The following is a 19252-nucleotide window of genomic DNA, read 5'->3' as shown; positions in this document are numbered from 1 at the left end:
AAAAACAGTAATATCAAGTCTCACAATGGAGATGTTACTGGTACCCGCTCGAACAAATCGATGAACAATGGGACGACAGTGCTCTACAGTGCTATGCAAATGTAAATAGGATACCCTTGCTGTTTTTTTTTTTTGTCTTTTTGATTTTAACAAATATTTTTGAGAATCTATGAAGTAGCAGGCTCTATATTGTTTCCCCAAGTACATCAAAGGTCACAACCCACACCTTCAATGAGATTTATGCCAACAAAACTGAATAACACTACACATTGGTGGCAAACTTCCCAAAGATGGCAGATTACAACTGTTCTTTCCTTTCATCACACAATGTACAAAGGGACAATGGACTTCACAGGCCAACAATCAGATGCTTCTACCTTTTGTGTAACATGCTCAGAAACAGGAAGTTTCTCTGTCTTTTGAGATATAAATGAATAATACAGGAGACAAGGGGTAGCCAGTTTCTACTCCCTGCTGTCCTTCCAAAGCTTCATAGCCCAAAATAAAGGCGGTGCGGAGGTGGAAAACCCAATTTCCATTCTAAGTTTCACACAGTGGATTTCAGTCAATTAAAATTTCTGTTCCTAAGATACAGTTGCTTATGGAGAAAAGTAGCACCCACATTTTTTGGGAAACAATGAACTTGGTCTGAAGGAATTTTTTTCCACCCCCCCACCCCCAAAACCTCCCGAGACCGAAGTCGACGGAAGCTGTTTTGTTGCTGCAAGGGTGTCACAAAAAGTGCTTCTAGCTCCTGTCCAGGCATCAGTTTCTTATTACCTGGGCATTGACTCCTCTAAGAGACATGACAAACATCTTGGGGCGGGGGGGACAACATGTTTGTCATTCTTTTTATCCTCACTAATGCATTGGAACTAGGCCATCTGGCTGCCTTTTGGGAAAATCCATTTTATAACAAGATTTTGCGTGTGTGTGATTCAGTAATTAAACCCCTTTGGATAGAGTTCAAGATGGACCTGCCTTATGCTGAATTTTGCTTTAGAGCAAACTGTTAGTCACAGGTGCCAGTGAATTTATAAATTAGCATGAGAAATTTCTTATATATTTGGGAAAATTATTCATCTCCCCACATTTCCTTTGACTTATGTCCACTCTTCTTCACAGATGAGCAAAGCGAGACTGTGCTCAGAATTTCTCCTGCTACCATTGCTCAGATGGCTACCAGGCATCTTTATCCTTAATCTAAGTCTTTTAGGACTGAAATGTTGAAATTAAGACAGGCGAGCCATAATGTTGTTACTCATTGCTAAATTATAGACACCATAATAGACTTACCTATTCACACATTCATTCAATAAACATGTGCTAGATGCTAAACTGGCACTCCACAAATAACTAGAGAAACTTGTGAGCTAAACCTTATTATAACATGATTCATTAGAAAGCCAACGTTTATTTATTCAACTATTGTTACATGAGGGTTGTAAAGATCAAAACATGATTTGTCATGACGTCTGATCTTTGGAATATTTTTTGAGAAACCATTTCTTTTGAGCAAAGTGCTCACCATCTCTTAAAGTAAAAACGTATAAATCAATATAGCACTTGAGTTAAAAGTCAAGTGACCTGCTATATTTTTCTCGATACCTTGTAGGAAAAACTTAAACTTCGGCTAGTTGTGTTCCCAATTACTTTTGCCATGAGTCATGGAAGTTAATGCTCAGTGTAGAAATTTTCTCCTGGACACTGATTCATATGAAAGTGATTCATTGGAAAATATCATCAATTTGATTGGATTCTGGATCTTGCTCCCTACTTTAAACCCACTTTCTGACCAGTGCAAAGGAGCCACATCTCTCTACATACATACATGCTTTCTTAGCTATAATCTAGTTGTAATGCCATTCATCTCAATAACAAGAGCTTGTTTAAGGGGGAAAATCACTCCCTGTACAGATAATTGGATAACAATTCACTTTTAAATCCCACTAAATTATATGGATCTTTTAAATAGGTAATGAGCTTGGAACTTCTCTTCAGGCATAAGAATAGCTTGCTTTGGGAGAAGTGCATCATTTGAGTTCTGGCATTTTCCCTGCTTGGGCATAGATTTGCCTTCTTTTTTGAGCTCTTATGAATAGTTGTTTTGATCTAACCTCCTTAAGTAGAGACCAAATATTCCCAAATTCCTGGAAATTCACCAGATGGTACTAGACTTCAAAAAACAAGTGGTAACATTGACCTCCATGTGGCTTCCTTGTTGACTGACAGAAACAATACCTTCACTAACCATTAGCTGGTGTCCAAACTAAAGTGCATGCTGAGTTACATCTTAATTGTGCAAAAACTAATAAGATAGCTCGATGTTTTTGGAGGCATGAGACCCACAGCTGGAATTATACTTGGGGATGTACATTTTGATTTCACTGAGATTCTTGAGAACTACACAGACAATAAAAATTTCCTGAAAATAAATTTCACTCTTAAGATTTTAAAGACATTTTTAGTTCTGGTTGGTTATCACTTTAAGAAAAAAAATTAGCTAAATTGAAGACAAGACAAGCTGCCATCTACACATGTTTATAAAGAGACAAATTACCATTAGTAGAAAAACCTCTCAAGAGTTTACTGAATGTGAGGTGACCAGTGCAAGAGCTAGAGTTCGTGCTTGAAATGCAGGGGCCCAGTTTCCACCCAGGCACCACAAGTTCCCTAAGTTCCCACTGATAGCCATCCTGAGAACTATTTTAGGAGTAGATCCTGAGTACTGCTGGGTGTGGCCCCAGAACAAACAAAAGTTTCTCTGAGTTTAGAAAAAATTATAAGACTTAATTTTATAATACAGTAACGTCTCCATTGTGAGACTTGTTGTTACTGCATTTGGCATATCAAATAGGCCATGGGGAGCTTGCCAGGCTCTGCAGTGTTGCCAGGATGATACATTTTTTTCATGCAGTACTATGGGAAGATTATTTCAAAGGATTATCAAACAGCTCATATTTGTAAGGTGTTTCTCAATTTCAGCTTTTTTCTGTGATTTATATTATTGGATTACAGTCTTATGAAACTTTAGCTTCACACCTTTTTTGTATGTAATTATCACTCTTCACCACTGATGTTCGAGCACCATCCTGTCACCAAAAATCGCCCTCTGCTCATTTCTTCCACCTCCTGCCTCCATTTTTCCCTCTACCAATCACTATTATAAACACTGCTTTGCAGGTGTTGTGGGTTGTTTTTTTACCAGTTGTCCGTGTAGTAACTTTCTTTCACTTTTTATTTATTTTACTAAGAATAGTAACCTCCAGAACTGTTCATTTTGTCTTTCCAAACACAACTTCATTTTATTTCTTTTATTACAGAGTAGTACTTCATTCAATCATTTGTTGATGGATATTTGGGTCAATGACTTTTTAATTCATTATTTATTTATTTATTTGTTTATTTTGGTTTTTGGACCACATCCAGCAGTGCTCAGTGCTTCCTCCTGGCTTACTCTCAGGTATATATTCAAATGACTCAATAACACTAATTCAAAATGATAAATGTACACCTATGTCCATTGCAGTACTATCTATAATACCTAAGATCTGAATAAACTTAAATGCTCAATGAAAAATTGGTGAATGTAAAATACATTTTTATGTAAACACACACGCAATGGACTATTATACACCTATAAGGAATGATGAAGTCTTTACTTTGCTGTATAGCATGAATGAAATTGTAGGGTGTCATGATAAGGGAAGTAAGTGAGAAAGAAAATGAAAAAAATTCCATATTAGCTCACTCAAAAGTTGTATATAAACAAAGTAAGAAAACTAAATTCAGTGAAAACAAATATATTGACCCTTACAATAAAATAGGATCCTGGAGGGGTTGGACAAGGAAGAACCGTTCTTAGAAATTCTGAGATAACTGATACTGTGGTAGGTTTGGTGTACAACATTGTAAATCCTTAAAAACATGAACATTTATGCCCTTGTAAACAATTTTAAAAAAGGTAAAGGCCCTCCCGTTGATCGTCGATTTGCTCGAGCGGGCCCAGTAACGTCTCCATTGGAGACTTTGTTGTTACTGTGTCTGGCATATCGAATACTCTCGGTAGCTTGCCGGGCTCTCCGAGAGGGGCGGAGGAATCGAACTCGGGTCGGCCATGTTGGCCGCTTGTAAGGCGAACGCCCTACCCGCTGTGCTATCGCTCCAGCCCAAACAATTTTACCTCAATTAATTAATTTTACAAATCTGAAATCATGCGGCTGGAGATACAGTGCAGCCGGTAAAATCACTTGTCTGGTATGAAGCTGACCCTGGTTCAATCCCAGGCAGCACATATGATCCCCCAAGCCACAATAAGGAGTGAACACAGATACAGAAGAAAGCTCTTAGCACAGTGGCTGTGGCCCAAAGAATAAAAAAGACCTGAAATCACACTAAATATATATTCTTATATTCTAGAAAATATGAAACTATGTCTTATATAATTTTTAAAATTAAAGAGATCTTTTTAGAATGCCTGTAAATTGGATGTTGATTTACTGAATTGATCCCTTCATTCTGATAATTCTTATTTTTGTCTTTATACTTTCTGAAGTTGAGCCCTCAATTCTAATCATAATCCCCATTGAATATGCCTTCTTAACATTGCTTTTATACAAAATTTAAAATATTTCACAGATTGAGGGAAAAAATAGAGATTATTTCTCATCCTTCTGAGTATAAGGGAATATTAATTTTCTAATAGTAACCAAGAGTTTTTATAGTAGTCTTAATTTAAATGTATTTTAGAAATAAGAGAGAGAGAGGGAGAGAGAGAGAGAGAGAGAGAGAGAGAGAGAGAGAGAGAGAGAGAGAAGCATATGTCTCAGCAGGCAGGTGGCTATTGAAAACAAGAGCTCTCAATGTGGCTCTGCATTTCTGAAAGATTGAATTCTTTCAAGTGAAGCTTTAATATAATAAAATACACAGCAGGGTGTGATGTAATTATCAAATAATAAATAGCAAAAGACTAAGCTGCAAGTGTTACACTATGAAGCATGAACTACAATCCCCAAAGCTAACAATTCTTAGCCAAGTAACTTCTGCACTTCTGCGGGATTCTAAGATCTATGAACTTGACTAACATCTTTTTAGGAAAAGAAGGGCTAATTTTTAATGTTCTATTCAGATGTGCTAGAGTAGAAATCACTTTGGGTTTTATGCGGAAAACTTGTATGTCAAAGAGGAATACAGGTAGGGGTGGGGAGACCAAACAAAAAGCAATGTAAATTGAATGATAAATTTCTTATACTTTATTTGTTCCTATTAGTAGATAATCACAACTGATATTGGTAAATGTCGAAATTTTAAGAATTATTTTAAAGGTAGGGCCTGATGGGGTCAGAGAGATAGTAGAGTGGATAGGCTGTTTGCCATGCAAGTGCAACTGAACAGATTCAATCCCTGGAACCCAACATAGTTCCTGAGCTCACCAGGAGTGATTCCTGAGCAGAGCCTGGAGTAAGCTCTGAGCACCACCAAGTGAGACCCCCAAACAAACAAGCAAACAAAAAGGTAGGGCTTGGGAGATAAGATAAAGGCTATGGCACTTGCCTACATGAAAGTAAGTAAGGTTCAATCACCAGTTCTGTGTATGGCTCCTCAAGCTCTGGTAGGATTCACTCCTGAGCACAAAGCCATGAGTAAGCTTTAAGCACTATGAGGATGGGCCCACAATAAATAAACAAAAAGTAGAATTTAACTAAATTAATGACAAATTTGACTGTGATAGGGGACTAAGGGAAAGTAATCGTCAACAATGATGTTTGGGTGTATTTTTTTAAATTTTCTTTCTTTACTTTTTTTGCTTTTTGGGTCACACCCAGTGATGCATAGGGGTTACTTCTGGCTCCTGTACTCAGGAATGACTCCTGGTGGTGCTCAGGGGACCATATGGGATGTGGGGAATTGCACCCGGTGGGACGTGTGCAAGGCAAACGCCTTGCTATTGCTATTGCTCCAGCCCTCAGTGTGTCTTTTGGTAAAGAGAATTCCTTACTTGTGACACTGTTAGTCTTTTCATATTTTTGAGTATTTTAATGAAGAACATAGAGATCTTTTGTGAACTCATTTGAACCATGGAATGGGAATTACGATTCACCTGGACATAGAGGTCTGGGAAGGGAAGGAAGACTGAAGGGAAATCAGTGAAGTTATTTTCAAGTGTGGTTTATTTGTCAACATCCAAATGGGATTTCTCTTTGGACTTCGAGATGTATAATTTGAAATTCTTGTATATTGATAATAGTCGATGTTATTAACATTAGTACAGAAGCTAAGAGGATTTGTCAAGAGATAAACTGAGAGAAATATTACTTTTAAGGAGCCAGTATAGAGAGTGAGTATTTAAGAGAGAGACAAAGACAGAGACAGACAGACAGAGACAGAGACAGAGAGGAAAAATGAGAGGAAGAGAAAGAGAGAGAAGAGGAACCTGAGCAATAGTACAGCAGGTAGGACATTTGTCTTGCATTCTGCTGACCCGGGTTTGATCCTCGGCATCCTATATGGTCCCCTGTGCAATGCAAGCAGTAATTCCTGAATGCAGAGCTAGGAGTAACCCCTGAGCATTGCTGGGTGTGGCCCAGAGATAGAGAGAGAGAAATAGAGAGAGAGACAGAGACAGAGAGATAGACAGAGACAGATAGATATGGATACAGAGGGAATAAGGAATATCTGGTGAAGTCAGAGCTTAACCATTAGAGTGGTATTGCCGGGTCCAAGGATTTCACTTAGCACACCTGAGCTACAGTGCAGTCAAGAAACTTAAGGACTGGAAAACAGAAAGAATGAAGACAAATTATCCTCCAGACTAAAAAAAGTTTGAGATCGAAAAAAACATGATAGTTGATTTTATGTGTCAAGTTGACTGGAACTTTGGGTGTCCAAATAGTTATTTGACTAAAATTAGTTTTGGAAATGTCTGCATGGTGTTTTTAAGGAGATTAGGATTTGAATCAGCAGTGTAAGTACAGCAGATTTCCTTCCTCAATATGAGCTGAGGATCTGAACAGAACAACAGCAACTACAATAAAGTAGAGGAAGACAGTTTCTTTTCTGCCTAACTACTAAGAGCTGGAACATTGCTGTTCTCCAGTTCTCTGAACTTGAACTCTTGGTTCTTGGAATTTAAGACTTAGATTGGAATTTATACCATCAATTCTCCTGGTTCTCATATCTTTCAACTTGGACTGAAACTACATGATCAAATTTCCTGGATTTCTAGCTTATAGATACCACATTGTCTTTGCTTCCTGAAACATGTCAACTCAATGCTTATCATTAATCGCTTCTCTAATTCTATCTCTACATCCTATCTATCTCTTCTTTATTTTTATCTTTTTATCCTCTGTGTCTCTGTCTCTATCTCTCTCTTTTTGGTTTCTCTGGAGAATTTTGACCAATACAAGGGTTGTTAGGTATGAGATGTTTCTTAACTCATATGTATGATGAGAAAATGGGTATAAATCAGAAATTTTCAAGGCAAACTGAATGTGTGACCCTCTTAGTTTTAGAAGAACTATTTCCCACTGAGAGTTTCTCCCGGGATTCTTAATAACTCAAGTAAAGAATTAAGTGAGATATCAGAGCTAAACAGTAAAACGCAGCAGGAGTTTATTTGAAAATATAAAGTGCCCTCTAACGGAGTCAGCCTGGCAGAGTGTCTTGAAGCTGTGGGTTCTTCTGGACTTCCTGTGGTCTAAATGAAAGAGTACAGGGAGGCGTCGGGGAGGCTTGAGACACTTGGCGGGCCCTAGTTGGCATATGCAGCTTGTGGTACGGGATTCCTAGGGGCAATTGGCCGTCTCAATTGCTCTACCTCAGTTGCCTGTCTGAAATGCTTGGGAGGGGTGTGTCTGCTCCAAATCTAGCCTGTAGACTAGTACTGGGCTTGTATTTGGTTTTCTCATTGTCCTTGACTCCTTTCATGCCTACATTAGAACTAACTCAATGGTATAGGAGATGACTATAGATGACAAGAGGAAAGAATGAATAAAAATGTTGATGTTTCAAAAAGGCTCTTTGATGTTATTTGAGGGGTAAAGGTGGAGGTGGGTTAAGAGGGCTTTGGACCATTCCAGGAGTTGCACAGGGAACAGATGCAGCGCTGGGGATTGCCAGCTGTACTATTTCTCCAGCCCCATATTTTATGCTATTATTAAAACTAACCTATATTTAAAGGAGAGAGACAGAGTGGGAGTTAGAAGTGGATGGGTGCTTAAAGGAAAATGTCTTGTTTGACTGAAGCAATCTTGTATGCAAAAAGAGAAAGTGTCAATGGAGGGAGAAGACAGAGAATTTGTATAAGAGAAAATAAATGACCCAACAACTTCTGTATGGAAAATATGAGCATGGTAGAATTTGCTTCGGAAGGAAAGACAAAATATTTCTTTTAGAGAAATGTGAGGGGAAAAATAAGTAGGAAACAAATATAACAACTGTGTAGGTGGGTTAAGTGTGAAGTTGAATAAGTTTCTGTCTGATTGCCTCTGCCTTCTTTAAAATATGAAGCCCGGTATTGAGATTTTGGAGTGGTAAACTCATGAATAGTAGATTAAAGGGTTATTCTGGGTGATGAGAGACTTAGTGGTTAGGAAGACACTGTAAAACTATTGGGCAACATCAAGGGACAATAGGACAGCACTATCTTACAGTTATACAGATTTAAATGGTTTTATAATCTATTTCCCCACAACCCTTCAACCATTTAAGGTATTGTGAATTGTAGTATTAAGAAGGTTGAGATTTGGGTAGGCAGGTGCAGTAACAAGAGACAAGGAAATAAGACACAATGGAGTGATTCAACTGCTGCTATATTAGGGACCAGAGAAATATATAGTGAACAGGGCATATTTGCCTGCACACAGCAGACCTGGGTTCAATCCCTGACACTCCATATGGTCTTTCAATCACTGCCAGGAGTAAGCTCTGAGACCGCCAGATGTGATACAAGATGAAATTTGCACTCTTGGTGGGTTTTTACATGCTGCACAGCTGAGAACAACTAAATTCCTCTACTCAAGTACTTTTCCCACAAATATCTTTCCAACCAAAGGTCATCAGGAAAACAGGCTGTACATTACAGAAAGCGATGGTGTCTGACTTTGCACTGAGCAATATTGCGTTTTTATTCTCCCCCTGCTTTGTATAGGCACTCGATAAAATGGTGGGGAAGCGTGAATGTCAAATTAGAATAAATACCTAAGACAGTTAATTATTCCAAGGTAAAACAGCAAAATATATGTCTAGTTCCATTTTCCCATTGTGAAGGATCACTTTACCATATGATCCTTGAAAATTAAACTAAGACTCTGAATTAATCATCTTTTCACTATCATGAGTATTCTGTTCAACATTATTCGCCTCTGAGATTCCGTTTAGAAATGAAGTCTAGGATAAAGTACTTCTGCTGGTCTCGCAAACAGTTTTCTACAGAAACATCCCCTTTTCCCTGGAAATCGTGTCAACCTTCTTAACCTCATCATTTTTAAGGTATTTTGTTTTGTATTGTTTTGTTTACCCTTAAAAGCTATTAAATTTTTATGTGGCCCAGATTATCAGTGGGTAGGTCAAAGTAATGTTTTTCAACAAATAGAATGATTTAGAAGTATTTTGCTTCCACTGGAAGGCTGTTAATATACAGAGAAAATTGCATGGCAACAAAATGAGATACTCTCAGCAGTACATAGTTTATCTAGGGTTGCCCATATAAAACAGGCCTCATTTAGCATTAAATCTCATTTTATGTGATCCGGATTTATTTTTAAATGGACTACTCAGGATTCATACTCTAAGACTTTTTTAAATGATTATCATGAGGCTATCATTTCCACCCAAAGCCGTATACCATAACATCACACTAAATTTGCTTAAATTTAGGCCATGTTAGCCTTGTATGTACTTGTATAGACAATATAAAGCTAATATATATTTATTAGATAAAAACAACAAATACCACATTTGAAAGTACTTGAGGAAGTTAAAAAACAATACGCAGGACCTGAGAGATAGTACAGCAGGTAAGACTCTTGCTTTGCACAGGCTGACCTGGGTTTTATTCCCAGCATTCTGTATGTCCTTAAACCCAGTCAATAGTGAAGAAATGAAAAATAGTGCTTCAAATGCAACCAGAGGTATCGTTAGGATTGTGAAGCTAAAAAAATAAAGAATTATATTGTTCTTCATTAAAGGCCCTTTTTCTCCACAGAAAAGAATATGTGTGTGCAACTATATAAAAAGAAAAATTACTAAAGATGATGTGAGCAGTATTCCTATAGCAGGTGTAGAATAATTCTTTCAAAGAACTCAAGGTCTACGAGCACATGATGTCATATTTAGGAGACATGTATTGCAAAAACTATTCCTTTTAAAAATCATTTTAATATGTATCAATTTTTTTGGTGTCTTGATCAAGATTACTATCCAAGAGACCAGGAGTTAATATACTGGCTTTGCATGCTACGAACCTGGGTTCAATCCCTGGCACTGCATATGGTCCCTTGAGCACCACCAGGAATGATCTCCGAGTACATAGCTAGCACAAGCCCTAAGCACCACCGTTTAGCTGAGTAAAACAAAAAGATCTGTAAGAGAATAAATCTGAATTTTTAAGCCAACAATTGTGGTAACTTGTTATAACAGCAATAGAGGGATAATATGAGCCTGCATTCTCTCTCTCAATTGATAATACTATGGACTGATAGTACAGTGGGTAGGGCATTTGTCTTGCACACAGCCAACCTGGGTTCAATCCTTGGTATCCTATATTGTCTTTCAAGTACTGCCAGAGTAATTCCAGAGTTCAAAGCCAGGAACAACTCCTGAGCATCGCTGGGTGTGATCCAAAAGGCTAAATAAATAAATAAATAAATGTTTTTAAAAAAATAGGAGAAGCACTATCTATCACTGACTTGAAAACATTTATTATGAACCCCCCAACCTTCCTATAAACTCTTACAAAATATTTACCTTCTAAATAAACTATACAGTTTTCTTTAAAAATATAGAAGTACTTTTCAAAGTTAGATATTTATAAACATATGCAATTATGGTCCTGCTAGAAGTTTGAAGAGAAGGAGCAAAGTAGTATCTTTGTATTTTATTCACGAGTAAAGAATTTGAGAATGCCATTTTTACTACCGTAATTCAACAGATTTTATAATTTTGAACTCAATTTATCATTTCAAATTGATATTGATTGATCTGAGTGAGCAAATACACACTTCGAGCGATATAGGTGGTGACAGGATTTCAGAGCTACTGAACAGTCATGAATGTCATCATAGTTTGCTGTTTATTTCTAGTGTTGAGCCTTGTTATTTTAATTGTATAAGTATTCTTTAAAATGAGAGAAAACACACTGATATTCCAGGTCATAATGCAGACTTGACATAATTTGAAAAGTATTTAAAATTCTTTCAAACTTTCTGTCATATTCAGCTCTAGCTCCCTATGAAAACCCCAAGATGTTAATTACAGAAGTCCTGGAACTTTCTCCCATTTTTGAAACATTAAGAATTTGTTGAAGAGTTTTTACACTTGAACATATTGTTTAAAATACAATTTTTCTTCTCATGTGACAGCTTCACACAAAGTATTTAAAGAAGATGAAGGTCTGTCATTGCTCTGTTTAATTAACAGAGACATTTAGAATTAGAGATTGTTAAAAAAAGAATTCAAAAGAAAACTTTAGAGTTATGATAATATTCTCATTTCACATCAGAATTTCAACTAGCAAAAATTCTATTTACAGGTATAATCTACTAGAACTAGTCAATCTTATTTTATATTGAGTTTTCCTTTTCCAGTTATTTACACAAATTAGACAGTGAGATACAAAAGATTCCTCCAGTTTTAGGTTTGCTTCTTATTTCACAATGATGCAGCAATTTCATATATGTATATATACATATATATAATTTTTTATTTTGGTCACAAGATGCTCAAAGGTTATTCCTGGCTCCGCACTCAGGAATCACTCCTGGCAGTGCTCAGGGGACCTTATGGGATGGCAGGGCTTGACCTAGGGTTGGCCGAGAGAAAGGCAATCCCTTTACCTGCCATACCATCGTGCAAGCCTCCCTCTTTTGTAATATATATATGACGACTCTGGAAGCTCTCAGTTCCTTTGTTTAAATATCTTTTTACCTTTTAGTTCCTAAAGGCAATGCATATCTTGCTAGTCTTCTTTCTAGATGATTAACTCTTAATGTTTCTACTTAAACTGAATCTTAAATGTACACTATGATAATTTTTATAATACACCTCAGTTATCTAGTAATACTGTTTTGAAAATATAACCCATCGAACATGTAAATAATGTTACAGCAATTAGGGTGCTTATAAATTCTTATTTTTACAGTTTAACAAAAGGATAATCACGAATTTGTTCAAGACACTGTCCCTGTCCTCCTGCTGTTCATCAATTTTGCTCGATCGGGCCCAGTAACGTCTCCATTGTGACACTAGTTATTGAGTTTGGCATTTCGAATAGGTCATGATTAGCTTGCCATGCTTTGCCGTGCAGGCGTGATACTCTTAGTAGCTGGCCGGGCTCTCCGAGAGGGGCGTAGGAATCGAAACTGGGTTGGCCAGGTGGGCTGCGTGCAAGGCAAATGCCCTATCCACTGTGCTATCACTCCTAGTAATTCTAATATACCACAGATCCTAAGCTAATTAAAATGATTCAGTAAAATGTGGTCCACTGAATACTTGCTATGAGAAACAAAGGCAGAGTTGTTGTTAAGATATTTTTTTCTGAATGTGACTAAGAGTTTATACTCTGTGGAGTATATACAGTATACCACTAAAACTGGTGGCATAAATTCCCTCATAATTTCTGGACATCCTATATATACTTTTGAGACACATGCAAAACTGTAAAACTTAAGTGAAACACATGGGTATATTTCTAATATTTCATTCATCTTTTGAGACATTTTATCAAATAGAAACTTTATTATCAGCAACTTATTTGATATATTTTAGTTATAAGAAATTGATCCAGAAATTGTTATGACTATCAAATATGTACACTGTTTTGATGTTTTCAGGTAACTAAGTGACAGCAAATAGACTGAACACTACCATGTTCTAAAATTGTCATTATAAATATGAGACTCATAACTACAAAAATCTCCAAGATGGCAACATTCAAAGAATGAAGGAACACAGAAATGTTCCTTCTTTCTCACAGAACTAGAAGGAGCCTTAGATGTCTCCAGCTCATTGTTGTTATCTGGATGGTTATCTGTGTCATTTTAGCCATCCAGTGGTCAGGGTCTCCCAATTCCTCAGTCAAGAAAATCTGTAACACACAACACTATCTCTCTCTCTCTCAATCTCTCTCTCTCTCTGTCTCTCCTTCTCTCTCTCTCCATTGTGTCTGTCTCCCCCACCACCTCCCTCTTTTTCTCCCACCTCTCTCCAGCCCCCAACTCTCCCTCTCCCTCTCTCTCTCTCTCTCTCTCTCTCTCTCTCTCTCTCACACAGAGTGATTTCCTACCTACAAAGCACATTTTAATATAAATTTGAATGTTAAAATGTATACTTTCTTATCAGCACTTTCTTTTGGTGGAAAGACTTCAAAGATAGAATACACTTTTCAAAAATAGCACAGGGTTGCTACATTTGGAGTTTAAAAAATATTTTAACTTTATCTTTTAACCAACTGAATAAGATCCTCTTAAGAACCAAAAAAAAGGAAACTAAATGTTTTCAGTAATATGCCATAGAAATCCATTGTGCAAAAAAATTCATCCATTTTCAAAAGGAGATTAAATAAAAGGCTGCACTCACTTCTACTTGGGAAAAGAGAACATTCTGTTTCACCTGCCAATTTCTTTCCTGAAATATCCGATGTTCCAGAGTTCTTCTATGACTTTTATATTACATCTTTCTTTTCATAATAAGGAATGCATGTATTTCTCTACTATGTACAGACATCCACCCATGTTTTCCAGCAACAATGAAAGACTAATAAACTTCCAAGGTAATGCGAAGCTGAACAAAATCTAGCACAAGGCTTTGGAATGAAGGAAGAAGCTATAATACTTGACAATACTTCTAAAAGTGATCAAATTATTTTCCAATCTTTAAATAAAACAAATCATGCACATAAACTGACCAATCAAAACACACTCTATACACTTTGTTGATAAGAATATGTATTATGTTTTAATTTCATTAATAAACTAGTAAGTTGCCTCTGAGCAGTAAACAATGGTTAGTAGTATTTAGATAATAAATTAAGATCATGAGACACCCAGATTTTATATACAGTAAAGATTTATTAGGAAACGAATATTTAATAACTTATTATTTTAAATGATGAGAATAAAATCCAAGGGGGGGAAATCACTATCTCTAACAATTTGAAATATAGGAGGCTTAAATCTTATACTTTTTTGTCAATAGTAATTCTCCCCAGATGACAGATGCTGTTCCCTTCCTAATGGAGGGCCTCAAATTTTACTCTGCATCTCATTGGGAAGGAAATATAAATTTTTTAAAATAGAATTAACTTGGGGAAAGGCATCAGTGCTGCAACTCTTAGCACCAAATGTTTTTTCTTGGAGCACCAAATGCTTTAAGGAAAACATTCCAAGTATCAAAGTTTTCAGATAGATAAATATTTATGGATCAAATCCATAAAGAACAGACATTGTTATGAAATATATATAGATGCCTTCAAAACTTTCTTTCTAAGCAGAGTAGACACATAAGTTAGGAGTCATTTCCCACTTAATTGTTTTTGCAACCTTATGCAACACAAATGGATCGTGGATAAAGACTTACTCATTTACACAGAGAAAGTAGATCTTGACTAACATGTCCTGAAGATTAAATAATGACTAGATCTCTATGTAACACAGAACTTAAAGAAATTACATTCTTCTAGCCTTTCTTGTTCTTGTTTGAAAAGCTGACATTTTTAGTTAGTCTTTGACTAAGGGAGCCACACACACATTAGAGAAAATTCTTATTTACTGGTTAGCAATATCAGAGAAAATCATAAAATTGATCTGGTTCCTATCTTTAATGCATCCAAATTCTAAACTGTTTATGAATGATATTTTTAGTCTATGAATAGACCATTGCCTATCCCATTAAATGAGCGGTCTCAAGTGATAGTACAAGTAGAAATAATTTGCATTATGATCTACCAAAAGCTCTTCTGTGATTTGAGTTGCGAACTATATATATTACCAGTGTGGCAAAATACAAGTGCTAAACAAAAGTGCTATGATAGTGGAAAAACTCAAAGTAGCTACCAAAGAAACAGCCTCAACTACTGTAGTATCTTTGAGGCTATTAAATACCATTATGGGTGTGCAGTGAGCAGAATGATGTGAGTCTTTAAAAAATTAGCAACAGGAACAGTACAGAAGCAAATAGCTATAAGAACTCATAGAGAGCCTATCAAGCTTCTAAATCACACTTGAATATATATATGGATAATTAATGCCAGTGGTATCATTTGTGAAACATAGGGACATTTTGAAAGTGAGTATACTTATGTCCCACAAATTAATTCAGGAAAATTTATATAACCAACCAAACAAGGCTTGGGTTTAAAAAATAGTATCAGAGGCACAGGTAAACTTTTATTCATGAATACGTAGACACATGACTTTGGATCCAGCCAGCCAGTGACATAAATAAACTTGAGCAAGTATTCAAGCTACAGGATATATGTATACATATGTATAAATGTCTATCTATCTATCTACTTAGATAGATAGATTTGTGTGTAAGACTTCTTGGAGAGGTGACACAAATCTGGACACCAACCCACAGCAACACTCCAGAACCTTTGAAAATTTCCATTGTGCGTACAATGCGGGTAATTATACTGGGATGCTCCAAATCTCTCGCTCCTTCTTCTGTTTTCACATGCCGGCCAAACAAAAATGTTCGCCTCCTCCCTTCCAATGTGATGGTTGTTGAACTTATTTTTAGTGTCATTTGATAAGCCTTTGTGCTCGCAGAGAGACATCCCACTGACCCAGCCACTGGTCATTGTCTATACCAGTTCACATCAAAGCAGGCACGCTTTGTCAGGTCTCCAGTCGAATATCCATTTCGCATCTGAAGTACAGTATCGAAAGTGACTAGATCATTTGAGCCTTTTTCTTCAGCTGCTGCCTTGTTCCTCCCCCACAGTGTTTCGGCTCATACTAACATAATTTGGCATCGTCGACGTGACACGAGGGTGGTTTTGCTCAAAAGTGATAATACATACATTTTTCGGTGGTTTGTGGTGGCCAGCCCTCTTGAAAATTCAATTTATAAACTGATGAGAGGACGTCTTTTTTCTCTACTGAATCATAACCAAGGTAGCGCACCCCTCAACAGCCAAGTAATGTGCATACAGTAATAGGTCATTCAATGTCAAAAGGCATAAAAAAGATGAGCAAAATCTTCACAGGCTGCTGCTTGCTGTTGCCTTTAATTATATTAATTAAACTTTGAAATTTTCATGCAAAGAGAGTTGCTGGCTTGTGACGCTAAGAGCCCTTGGAGACTTGGAAGAAGGGAAGAAAAAAAAAAACAACCCTGAGCGGAAGCTTTGTGATGTGGCTTCCTTTAAATTAAAAGCAAAACAAACTTGTAAGTATGTTTATAGATATTAATGCTTTAGGTACTACTAAACCCTAAGCCTAGAAAGAAGAGCAAATCTCTCAATCACAGGTAGAATTTCTCTAATCCTTTCGACTGCACTGAAGAGCTCAGGTTAGAGGCGATCTTCCTTGGAATAACGCTCTATTAATTTTCTTCTTTTCCCGAGAGCATAATGAAAGAAAGGTGTCTTCCAAAACTAAAGGGCAAAATCGTACTTGCTACCAATACCTTGAGGCACTTTGTCATGCGTATGCACTTTTCAGCATTGGAATGACAAGATTTTCCCATCAGAAGTTTCCCGTAAGGCACATTGTGAAGGGTTTTGTGATCTGACACAGTTGTAAGGCTTAAATATTTGCTCAGACTAATAGGGAGTCTCATACTCTGTAGGGTAGTAATCTTGCTGTGCAAAAACACAAGTGCCATGTTTCCATGTAAAACATTCTTCTAGAAAGATCCATCACGATTTGATTACCATAAAAGATCCATCACCGTTTTGTGGGTCCTGTTCTGATTGTCTTCGTGTTGTTATTTTTACTCTTTTCTCTTCTACACTTTCAAATGAACTTTCTTGTGTAAACCATCACACATAGATTAATGTTTCTCTTACTTTCTCTTACTTTCTTTCTTTCGAATGCTCCCAATGATGAATTACTTCAGGTTTCATCAACAAGCAAGTGTTGGAAAGGATTTGGTACAAGCAAAAGAAAGCAAAATGTTTTCTGACTGGAAGGAATAAAGCTACTCTTCCCAAAATTTCTGAAGTGCACTTTCTGTTCATTTAGTTGGAAGTTAGCTGTGTTGGAAGATGTGTCATCTTCAGACTTCTGTAGTCTTCCTGCTTTCCTTTCACTGAGATGAAACTCGAGAGAAGTTTATGCACCGGCCCTAGAAAAGAAGCAAAAAAAACAATTCATTAAAATATTAAAGCAAGTATTAAAAGCATGAGAACACCTATTTTTCTACCATGATAAAATAAATAAGCCCTGTTCTTTTTCAGGAGAGCAACACCCAGCTGTGCTCAGGACTTAATCCTGGCTCTGCATTCAGGAATCATTCCTGGTGGAATTTACAGGACCCAATATGTTATCAGACCCTCATGCAAGGCAAGCGCCTTACCTCTGTACTGTCTCTTCACTTAAAGAAAATATGTTCTCCTCCAGATTAAAATGCCAAGGAAATATTTAAAATGTTATATTCACCATATATATACTCTTTTGAAACAGTTCCCCTTCAAGGGAAAAGATATAAAAATTAAACAAATAAAAACATTTAAGCAAAGCAAAAAGAAGTGTTATGTAACCACAATACCATAACAATATATGGCATGAGAAAAAGATTTTAACTACATATCTTAAAATTGAAAAATCCTATTAAAAATTTCCCAGATTCAATTATATAATATCAATATTATGACATGAAATATTAATATCAAATTTTCTTCATGTAGTTATATATTTAAAAAAACAATTTCTAACTTCCAGGAGTCATGGGTCTCCTCGTTCCCCACCCCACACATCCTGGAAAAATAACAAAGAGAGAGAAAAACAAAACATTGCATCTCCCTATAGTCAAGCTACATTAATTCGATTACAATTCTTTGCTTGAATATCTAAAAAAATATGTAACAGAAGTTAAATAGGATTCTAAAGTCTGAGTAGGAATCCCATTCTGTCAGTTATTAACCAAGGGGAGAGTAGATTTATGTGCACTGTCCTTCGTTGCTGTAATTGTAAAATAAGAATAAAAAATAAAAGATATTCAAAACATAATCTCTCAATATTCATAAAATGCTTAGGACAGCACCTGGAATATAGTAACCTCACAGGAAAAAAAAGCTATATATTATCCATCTTTCCTACACAATGCCATTATAGTATCTAACTGAGCAAACCTATAATAAATATTCACTTAGAAATAAATGAGTAGATGATGAAAACATAACTTTGACTTATTACATTATTATCTCTGGGGTAAAACAGTTTAAAACTCAACTATGACTGAATTCCATATATTTGCTTTGGGAAAATACAATTCTTATGATGCAATGGCATCACTGTAAAATTTATTCATTTTGCATAACATATGGATTTGGGGTAACATTTCTTAAACATTAAAAAAAAACTAAGTTTAGGTAAGGCAAATAGAATTTAATAGACACTGCTTTTAAAGTGTGTGAATTTTGAAATGATACTTCAGATATTGACTATTATATGTTAGTCATACAATTTGAGTGTGAACAGGATCACTTTGAAGCTTTTGAGTTAGTGATTTACAAGGCATGATATCAAATTCAAATTGGTTGCAATAATTTATTGATTGTATAAATGACTAGGTGTTATCTAAAGCACCACAACACTATTGCTAATATAAGTATAAATTAGCAAAATCTGCATAATAAACAACATATGTAATGATAGACTTTAAATGCTGATAATCCTTGAATCACTCATTTCATCTTGGCAATTCAGCCCAATAAAAGTCTCTAGACAAAGATTTTTATGTATTTGCTATAAGATTGTGATAGCTGGAAAAGTACTTTTTTATTTATGTGCAACATTTAAAGAATAGTTAAAATAAGGCTCACCGGTCTACGAAGTAAGTAGCCATTAAATAAAACAAAAATTTT

At 36.2% G+C, this 19252-nt stretch overlaps 1 protein-coding gene across 1 annotated transcript in view; it reads right to left on the bottom strand.

Annotated features, from left to right (window-relative positions):
- Positions 1-14162: 14162 nt before the first annotated feature.
- Positions 14163-19252, bottom strand: part of ANTXR2 (ANTXR cell adhesion molecule 2) — a 145201-nt gene continuing 140111 nt past the window's right edge. The window contains exon 17 of the mRNA XM_056111412.1: positions 14163-17511. Coding sequence (XP_055967387.1) covers positions 17473-17511 — 39 coding nt within the window. The 3' untranslated portion in view covers positions 14163-17472. The remainder of the gene's footprint in view (positions 17512-19252) is intronic.

This window comes from Sorex fumeus, unplaced genomic scaffold (assembly GCF_029834395.1).
Source record: "Sorex fumeus unplaced genomic scaffold, SorFum_2.1 ptg000013l, whole genome shotgun sequence".
Classification (NCBI taxonomy): Eukaryota; Metazoa; Chordata; class Mammalia; order Eulipotyphla; family Soricidae; genus Sorex; species Sorex fumeus.
Note: the sequence above shows the minus strand (reverse complement) of the source record. Positions and strands in the feature narration are given on the sequence as shown.